The sequence below is a fragment of the Phoca vitulina genome, unplaced genomic scaffold, assembly GCF_004348235.1.
Source record: "Phoca vitulina isolate PV1807 unplaced genomic scaffold, GSC_HSeal_1.0 scaffold23, whole genome shotgun sequence".
NCBI classification, from domain to species: domain Eukaryota; kingdom Metazoa; phylum Chordata; class Mammalia; order Carnivora; family Phocidae; genus Phoca; species Phoca vitulina.
This window is the reverse complement of record NW_022589726.1, coordinates 14,962,378-14,972,531: the sequence shown is the minus strand read 5'-3', so window position 1 is coordinate 14,972,531 and position 10,154 is coordinate 14,962,378. Positions and strand designations below refer to the sequence as shown.

At 48.8% G+C, this 10,154-nt stretch overlaps 1 protein-coding gene and 1 pseudogene across 1 annotated transcript; both read right to left on the bottom strand.

The window, feature by feature from the left end:
* Positions 1–1,046: 1,046 nt before the first annotated feature.
* On the bottom strand, positions 1,047–7,862 carry SDR9C7 (short chain dehydrogenase/reductase family 9C member 7). Its single transcript, XM_032420948.1, has 4 exons — positions 7,562–7,862; positions 3,865–4,123; positions 3,052–3,215; positions 1,047–1,264 (listed from the first exon to the last, which is right to left on the bottom strand). The coding sequence occupies exons 1-4, from the start codon at positions 7,860–7,862 to the stop codon at positions 1,047–1,049; spliced, it is 942 nt and encodes a 313-aa protein (XP_032276839.1).
* Positions 7,863–8,463: 601 nt separating this feature from the next.
* LOC116642587 lies at positions 8,464–9,785 on the bottom strand (annotated as a pseudogene).
* Positions 9,786–10,154: the final 369 nt, after the last annotated feature.

The window sequence follows — 10,154 nt, the reverse complement described above, 5'->3', positions numbered from 1 at the left end:
CTGGGAGGCCTTGGGCAGGTCACTTACTCCTCTGAGAGCTCAGTACTACTGGGGAGCTAACGTGGTTCTCAAGCACCCACAGACATCGGACTCATCGCCTTGTCACAAGCACAGATTTCTGGGCCCCATCTCAAGCCACTGAATCAGATAATCTAACATTGAGGCCAGGAATCTATGTTTTTAATTAACCAGGTGATTACAATGCACAGTTTGGGAACTACTGGATTGGATGGCCTCCGGGTTCCTCCTAGCTCTAAAAATGTGATTTTCTGATTTCTGTTTCTTGTATCACTGTTTGTCCTATCTCTGCTACTAGATATTATGCTAAAAAACAGAACCACAAGATAAACAATAAAAAAAACCAAGACCATGATTTAATCATCTTTACAACCTTCCAGCACTTACATAGTGCCTGGTATGTTGTAGACACTCAATAAATATTTGAAAAAGATTAATCAATGGTGATGAAATAAATGAATGTTATTTTATGTGGATCCCAATCACCTATGAACAGAGAGATTTATATAGAAAGAAAATATCATAAACTTTTACCTGATATAATCTTGCACTCCCTGTCTGCTCTACTACATATTTCAAATAATGGGTTGTGGGAACGAGGTTAATGCATATTTAGAGACCCAGTAGGAAAGTGGTTGAGATGCTTCTGTGGGCCCGATTATCCTGCAGTATTTCCCAGTGGTAATGATAACTGAGAGAGGCTCATGATTCAGCAGAAGCTCGGTTTCCTCCCATTGACATTTCCAGGTCCAGAAAAAGCCATATCCTGAATGAGTGACAGATGTTCTTGGGGCCATGCTGTAGGTCTTTGCACCTGCAAAGGCCACTTCAGGTTTCTGTGAGTCCCCAGTGAGTGGGAAGAGGCACTTGTCTTCTGCTAGAAGTTATCCATAAGTTCTCCAGCAGTGGGTGTCAGCCAAGCAAAGTGTCCCCCAGAATGTCTGATACCACCTCTTGTGACCCTACAGTCTCTTTTCCCACCCCCCTCCCTCTTCCACACTCCACTGATCACCCTAGACTTCCCCAGCTCAGACACTGTCTGCTGGCTTTGGAAGGTACCGGCTCAGGATGAAATCCGTCACAGGGGTGGGTAACTTAGCCAATGGAATGTAGAGGAGTTTGGCATCCAGGCCAGGGTTATAACGGATTCGGGGGCTCCGGGAAACAATGGCATGCTCCATGCTGTTGGTGACCTCGCTGATCCTTGGCTCTGCCAACTGCATCATGTTTTTTAACTTGTCAGTATCTGTTTGAAGGTACAAGAGGGAAGGAAAGTCAAAGGCTCTGTTACTCTTCGTAAGAGATGGTTTCTTCTGAATTCTCTCCAAACTCCCTTTCCATCAGATCCCTGATCCAACATTTCAGGCAGATCTACCACACCCTCCAGGTTGTCCCTTAGGCAAACACCCTGTAAATAATCTTATTTCTCTTCCCGAATTCAACAATTGGTGTTGAATTAGCAATTAGAAGAACTGTGCCCAGTTCTGCCACTTATTAGTTGTGTGATTTTGAGCTTAAACTTCCATCATCTGTAAAATGAGGATAATAATACCTGCTCTGGAGAATAATAAAGATGAATAATAGCAGGGTAGACAGTGGGGAAGACAGAATAGAAAACAAGTATATATAAGTGCATGGGAAAAATGGGAAGAAAATAAGTAAAAATACTATCTGGTTGGTGGGATTCCTAGTCACTGGAGGCTCTTTTTTTCTCCTAGATAGGTCCTAGAGTTCCCAAATTTTCTACAAAAGCATGCAAGAAAAAAAAGATGTTATTAAAAAATAGTAACAGGGGCACCTAGGTGGCTCAGTCGGTTAAGCATCTGCCTTCGGCTCAAGTCATGATCATGATCTTGGAATCCTAGGGTGGAGCTCCCTGCCCAGCGGGGTGTCTGCGTCTCCCTCTGCCCCTGCCCCCCATGCTTGCATGTGCACACACTCTCTCTCTCTCTGAAATAAATAAATAAATAAGATCTTTAAAAAAAAAGATTTTATTTATTTATTTGACAGAGAGAGACACAGCGAGAGAGGGAACACAAGCAGGGGGAGTGGGAGAGGGAGAAGCAGGCTCCTTGCTGAGCAGGGAGCCTGATGCAGGGCTTGATCCCAGGACCCCGGGATCATACCTGAGCTGAAGGCGGACGTTTAATGACTGAGCCACCCAGGTGCCCCGATACTTTTTTTTAAAAAAAGGCCCTTGCCTTGGTCATGAGGCCACTGTGGGGGGTCAAATGATCTAAGGCACAGACAGGTATGTTGTAAGGCTCTAACAAATGTGAGGGGCTATTCTGTTCACGTCGTGTGCACAGGTATGAGGATATGAGGATGGGTGCAAGACATCTGAGTGGTCCAAGTCTGCCGAAGCTTACCACACAAATAGGAGACAAGCCACATGGTACACTTACGGGGCCCTGATGTGCACCTTTGCCCCAGGACTCTGGCAGGTCACTGGGACCCCTACTTCAATGAGAGCCATAAGAACTCTGGAGGAAATGGTGCCTGAGAGTCAGACTTGTCAATAAGGGATTGAAACTTGAAAAACAGAAGAACAATAGCTGGCCCAACTTTGGGGATGGTCTAGGAAGACAAGGAATTCACCTCCTCTGGGCAAGACCCTGGTGAGCAGTTGATGAGGGCAGGACAGCGTAGTTTAAGTACCCTTCACCCCCAACTCCAATGAACCCCCTATTTGTTTCCTACTGCAGTGAAGCAGCTGTGCTCCAAATAACTTCTCTGTACTCATGTCAGTGCATTTTCACCTGTTTGCCTACAGAATAATGTATGCCAGGTGCCAGGAGTGGGCAGCATCTCCCCTAACACTCCTCTCCCCACAAAGCCTGTCGTTCTGCCACTCTGAGCAGTGGCCCCCTTGGTCTCTATTCTCAGATCCCAGCCCTGCCACTAGTTGTGTGGCCTTGGGTCCATAACCCCTCTGAGCCTCCATCCCATTATTTCTGCAACGAAAATGAGTCAGTGATCCCCAAGATCTCGCTGTTCCTCTCAGAGACCCCCTCTCCCTCCCAGAGAACTCACAGTTGCGGAAGTACTCCTCCCCATAGCTATCCCGGGTCTCCTGAGGCAGCTGCTCCCACAGCCTTCGCATGCGGGACACCATGCCCTCCTTGCCCAGGATGGATGTTCGATAGTTCCCCGGCTCAATGATGCTGACTTTCACCCCAAAATAGTGGAGCTCACGCCTGGGAAAGAAGAAAGACTCAGTCTGGGGCCCCGAGATGACGAAGAATCATCAGGGAGAGTCACTTCTGACCCCGCTACAGGAGTTTATCTCCCCAGGAACCTAGAGGTGCTCCCCAACCCCTGTACCAGACTGGCACTGCCTTCATGCAAATAAGGGCCTCAGCCCTTTCCCAAGCAATTTGCATTAGGCAAACCCAGAAGGAAAGAAGTCAACAGAGAATCTAGACCAAAGCCCTGCCTCCTACCAGGTTCCTCTCACTCAGCCCCACACCCAACAACCCCATGGCAAAGAGAGTGAGGGGTCTGGGCAAGGCCTGAATCCTCCTCTGAGGGTCTCCCATGGGCATGTCTGCCCCCAGACTTCTCTGTCTGCTTGAGAGACTCTCCCTCTTACTCCCGTAAGCCCAAACATAGTTTCGCTCACTTTGGGACAGCTCAAGGGAAGGCAGGAAGACAGCCTCCTATCAGCACCCCTCTTCTCCTGGTCCTTGGGGAAGGCCCCCAAGGACTAGCCTTCTTCCTGCTGCTGTGTTAGCTCCCCGCCTCTGGAACGCCCCTGCCCACATGCCGTCCTCCCTAGCCCTCTCTTCCTGAGGTGAAACCCGCAGGATTCCCACCCAGAGCGGTTTGGCACGGGGACCCAGTCACCTGATGCTGTCAGAGAAGGCCTCGACACCAAACTTGGAGACGCAGTAGCCACCACCGATGACAGCCACACGACCACCAGAGCTGGACATGTTGACAACCCTGCCCCGAGCTTTTTTGACCAGGGGCAGCATATGGAGGGTCACTTCAATCAGTCCCACCAGGTTCACATTGATCACCTTCACAAAGTCCTCCTTCGTCAGCCATTCATTGGGTCCACTGGGCAGGCCTACACCAGCATTGTTCACCAGGGCCCAGAGGCCTAGGGGTGTGATGGAGGGAGAGAGAAGCACACAGAAATCATTAGCATCTCTGGAAAAGCGTCAGAGTCCACCACCCACCAGCCCAGGGCTGCCAAGGCATAAGATGGCCTGGCTGGTGGCGGGAGGTGGGGAGCTATGACGGCCCAGAGGAAGATATGCCTTTTACTAATTAGTTTTCCTAAAGGGGCCCTTTTTCTGACTCACTAAGTCTGTCACTGTGCTAGCTGGGACCCTGTACCAGCTACAACCCAGGCCTTAGCTAATAACACCTAAGCTGTTAGCTCTGGGAGAAGAGATATCATTTTCATACCAATGAAATAATGGTTGAAGTCCTTCATCTCTCATGCGTCCCCCTCTCTATTCACCCAAGTGTAAGAAACCAACTCCATTTTGCACATTACCAAACTCAGTCCATTCATTCACACGTTCATCCATTCATCCATCCATTATCTATTCTCTGTCAGTTACAGAGGAAGGTGCTAGAGACATAAAATGAACAAGACAGAGACTTATCCCTCAAGGAGCTCACAAACCAGAGAGGACATTAATGATATCCGTAAGTAAATATGTAACACATTTAAGTAAAACAATCCTGAAAAAAATGTAATAGGGGCTCTCTTTCAGATATTTAATTTGAGTTGGTATAAATGGAGAGAAATAATGCTAAGTATTGTCATTCAACTCTGCAGGGGCCCATGCTTGAAGAGCCTCAAGTTCTAGCCTCTAGTTCAATTCTAGTTCTGCATCCAGCTTTGGACAAGTCATTTCCTATCTCTGAGCCTTAGGTCTTTCATCAACTGGACAGAACAGTTGCTTCCAGCCTGTGGTTTGCAATCCTGAGACTCTTTCAGGCTGAACCCCAGCACCCGCTCAGGGAGGAAGATGCAGGGGAGGCTTGACTTTCATTTGTTTTACATGTTGAGCTTCCAAGTGAAATTCCACTTGAAGGAGGATGTTTGATGCTAAAAACATGTTCCGTCTCTAAATGATACCTAAGGACACTTTCCAGCTCTTTCATTCAAAGATTCCATAAACCCCACTGTCCTGGCTCCTTCCCTTCCCTTCCCCTCCCCTCATCCCACCAGCTCACCTTGACCCCTGCAGCCACAAGATACTCCTCCCAGCACAATTCCACTCTCTTCCAATGGCAGGTCTGGATGTAAACACCATTCTTGGTCCACCCCTCCTCCTAGGTCTGGGATCCACACACAGGCCATGCCCCCACCATATCTTCCTGCCTTCCTCTAACTGGAGAGACCCCAGAGATCAGCTGGCTGGCAGAACTCGAACCTTCCCAGCCAGACGAAACTCTATTTTCTTCCAGAGGAGGAAATGAGGCTCCTGAGACCCAAAGACTATCAAACCCAAGGGGTCTCTGTCTGTGGAGAAGGGACACACACTCGCCACGACCTGTGATCACCCTGGCAAACAGCTCTGCCTGCTGGCAAACCAGGACTACCTTCATTTTTTTTCCTGCACAGAGCAACTAGAGAACCGTCAGAGCAGCGTGAATAGCTTTAAGGCTGTGCCAACCTGTCATGTCCAGAGTCTCTCAGGGGCAACAAGAAAGCATGCCAGGAACCCTGCCCCCCACCTTCCCAGTGCTTCTTAGACCAAGGATGTTGCCCAATGCGGTAGGCAGAATAATGGCCCCCTAAAGATGGCCCCATACTAATCCCCAGAACCTGTGAACACGGTGAGTTACGTGGGAAAAAGGAATTAAGATAGCAGATGGAATTCAAATTGTTAATCAGCTGACCTTAAAATGGGAAGATTACCCTGGACTAGCCTGGTGAGCCCAATATAATCATAGCGGTTTTTTAAGTGGTAGAAGAAGGCAGACGACAGAACCAGAGAGACAGCAGTGTGAAAAGGACTTGGCCCTACCTTGCTGGTCTTGAAGATGGAGGAACCAGGTCATGAGCTAAGAAATGCAGGAAACCTCTAGAAACTGGGAGAGGGAATGAAAGGGATTGTCCCCTAGAGCCTCCAGAAGCAACACAGCTCTGTTGACACCTTGATTTTAGCTCAGTGAGACCCATTTTGGACTTCTGACCTCCAAAACTATAAGATAATAAATTTGTGTTGTTTTATTTTTTTTTAAAGATTTTATTCACTTATTTGAGAGAGAGAGCAAGCATGAGCAGGGGGAGGGAGAGGCAGAGGGAGAAGCAAGCTCCTTGTTGAGCAGGGAGCCCGACTGGGGCGGGGCTTGATCTAGGACCCCGGGATCATGACCTGAGCCAAAGGCAGATGCTTAACTGACTGAACCATCCAGGCACCCCTAAATTTGTGTTGTTTTAAGTCACTAAGTTACTGCTTTAATTTATTACAGCAGGAACAGGAACCTAATACATCCAGTGACTCATGAACACAAGTGGCTCAAGGCTGAATGTAGGGCACTGGGCAAGGCAGCCTATTGAAGAGAGACTGACTCTCACTGAATTATTCATCAATTAGTTCATTCAACAAAAATTTACTGAGCACCTTACTAGATGCCAGACACGGCCTGGGTACTAAGGATACATAAGGAAAAGAGACCAAAAGCCCCTCCCCCCCGGCCCCACCCTGGAAGCTTTATTCTAGCAAGGGAAAACAGACAATAAATAAGAAAAATAAGTAAAACATATTGTATATTGGATAGTGGTAAATGCTAAGGAGAGAAATAAAGCAGGGCGTTACTGTTTGGCTCCTCCTGGGCCCCAGGGCTGTCTGGCCCCCACCTGTTGTGGGGCCCCCAGACTAGTCCCCTTAGGAGTCAGGACTTCCCTCAGCCTGCTGTTCCACAACAGAACCATCCTGTTCCTCCTGTTCCTGTCCCATGCCCTGCGTGCAGGAAGCTTCCTGGGCAGCCCCGCCCAGTCAGCCCACAGTCTCTTTTCCCAAAAGGAGTGGTCACTCTGATGTCAGCACTTAACCTGAGGTCAACCCAATATCCTCCATGATGTGAGGAAGAGGACAGATCTCTCTCTCCCCTGCCTTCTAGCCTGACACAGTCAAGGAGAGCAAACATCCCCACTCAGGGAGTCCAACCTCGTGTTCCCTTTCCCCTCCCCCCAGCCCGATCCCAATAAGAAATGCGCTTATATTTCTATAGGAGTTGATGGTTAGGACTACCCAAGTCCCAGAGAGGCAATTCCATCTTTAGAGGTTTTGTACATACAGAACACATCTTCCTTCTCCCGCATCCTATGGCAATCTCCCCCCACCCCTCTGAGTTTCTGGCAGAGAAAACTTCCTTGGGAAATCACGCCTTCATGTGAATAGACCAAACCACACAATGGCTTCCAATCCCACTGAGCCAGAGCCCCAGCCCCCTTCTCTCCATCACCTCTCCCACCGCATCTGAACAACAGTGTCCCTGATCACTGTCAGATGCCTGGGGGAGAAAGAGAGAAGGAGACACTGAGAAAGCCAAAGAATGCAATTTGCCCCACCTTGCTCGCCCACTTGGTCCCTCACCCACTGGGTCGCTGCCTGTATGCTCTCGGTCTTGGTGACATCCAACAGGGTGGTCTGCAGCCGATAAGAGGTATCCTGCTGAAGCTTCTGGGCCCCCTCCTCAGTGAAGCAAGCAGCCAGCACCCGCATGCCCCGATCAACCAGTTGCCTGGCCAGCAGGTTCCCGAAGCCCGAGTCACAGCCCGTGATGAAGACGTACTTGTCTGAGAGGTTGCGGACCAGATTGCAGTTCTTGAACCAGCGATACATAAAGGAGAGATCGGTGATAGCCGCCATAGAGCAGGGGGAAGGTGATGGCCAAGAAGATTGGGCTCAGGAGACAGTGGGAGAGGCTGGTCCTCTGAGCCCCACCTGGCAGTCTGTTGGAACCCACTGAGAAGCGCTCTCCTCTCTTCCACCGCTGGCAACAGACCCAGGGCTCCTGGGTGAGCCACTTTATAATTTCTATAGGTGGATACATCAACACACCAATTAGCCTAGATGCAAGAAATTCAAGTCCAACCTGAAGCTTTGTGATCTCAGACAGTCCTGGTGGCTGCCTCTCGCTCTCCCCCAGCCCTGATGGGTGAAGCTGCCAAGGATGGGAAAGACCTTGTTGGTGATGTTGATGCTGAGAGGTGGCTCATCTTGTGTGGTCTGAGCAGTGCAGGTGAGAAAGGAGGACTCAGCCCAGAGAGCCTCCCTGGAAATCCCCACCTCTGGCCCGGGGATCAAAATCATTTGTCATGAGAGCCGACATGTCAATAAACTGAATTTTTATTTTCAGGGGAAAAAATTAAGACACAGTCATTAAAGTAAAACAAACAAAATTGGTTTTGTGCCCCCCCAACCCCAAAAGAAGTGTTTCAGGTTACTAGCTCTTTGGAATTCTCTGCCCTTAGGTGAATCTCCTTTATGAGAGATGAAGAAAAACAAAGGGTCTCCCAGAGGGTAGTGTGCCTCCAAGGTCCTGAGGCCAGAGACAGCAGGGCCCTCCTGCAGGGAGGCTGTTTCTGAAAATGGAGAGAGGAGAGGCTCCAGGCCTGGGTCCTTGGGAGGTGATACCAACGAAGAGCCCCACCGCACTCCAGGCAGGCCAAGCTCTCTTCACTCAGTGACCAGGCAAATGCACAAAGTTAAGGACAGGAGACATATCAGCTCCCCCGGGGCAGGGCACTCCAGTGGGCATTTCCTTCCACCTCTACGACTAGGCACGCACTAGGTAATCTGGTGAGCTGAGAAGCCTGGAGGGGGTGTGTAACAGTGGAAGGAAGGGATTATGAAGTCAACTGACCCAGTGGCTAATTGGAGGTACAGAGGTAGGGGAGACCAGGAGTCAAGGGGATTCTTTTTTTGGAGGGGGCACTATTTTTATTTTAAATGCAAACATGGATGTTGGTACATGGTCATGAGGCAGCATTTAACTTGAACAAACAGCATACAAACAAGCAAAAGGCAATTATTTGTGTACGTCTGAGGTTACACGATTAAACCTTTACTTGCTTTTAAAACTTCTAAAGGTCTGATTTTGTATTTTGAATATATTAATTAAATCCCCAAGCTGACCCTACTATTTAAAATAACCTGCTTTGGAAGGAGAAATTTTTTAAAGAAAAGGACAGAGTTAACAAAGAGGGTTGTTGGAGAGGAGGTGGGTAGGGGGAATGGGGAAATTGGGGGATGGGCATTAAGGAGGCACTTGATATAATGAGCACTGAGTGTTGTATGCAACCGATGAATCACTAAATTCTACCTCTGAAACTAATGATACAGTATAAGTTAATGAAATTGAATTTAAATAAAATATTTTTTTAAAAAGGACAGAGTTAGAGGATAGCTTTTATTTTCTTTGTCATCTGTTAACTCAAACAACTGCTGAGCACAATCCTTAATTAACTCATCCAAAGTATCTTCCATTGCTGATAAGTCAGAAAGTTCCTCCTGCAGCTTCTTCTGTTGGGGCACTGCTCCAAAATTGCTAAGATCAGATCCTATCCATCGAATATGGTTCTTAGACTTTTTTGCAACCAGATCGATTCCATCTAAGACATTGGTGATGTCATACACTCTTCATTCCCGCACTCCCAGTTTTGTGGCAACCTTGTTTAAGTTGAGAATACCCCCAGGAGCAGATCTGACAAGATCCATAAATTTTCGAGTTAAATAAACCAGAGATACATCAAAACGAGGTCTCTTCACTTTTAGAGCTTTTCTCATGGACACATACACACCGCTGCTGACTCATACTGCCCAGCCGGCGGTCCCTCGCCTCGCACCCCGCGAGCTCTCCCGCCTTCTCCCGCTAGGGCCAGGTGCTGCCCCCAGTGCGCCGGGTCCTGGAGGCTGAGCACGAACTGGGCCCGCAGCCTGCTCGGTGGCGCCGCTGCCTAGGCCGGCCTGTGAACGAACGCGCCACTGCCCCATGATCTCGGGAGCTACAACGTGGATGGGAGCAGAGCAGGGTGACCCACAGCTCTCAGGACTCCAAGCCCACCATCTTCCTGCATGCGCCAGTCAAGGGGATTCTAACGTATGGGGCTGATAACAGGTAGAACCACAAGTGGCAAGAAAAGTCAGGGGTGAGGACGC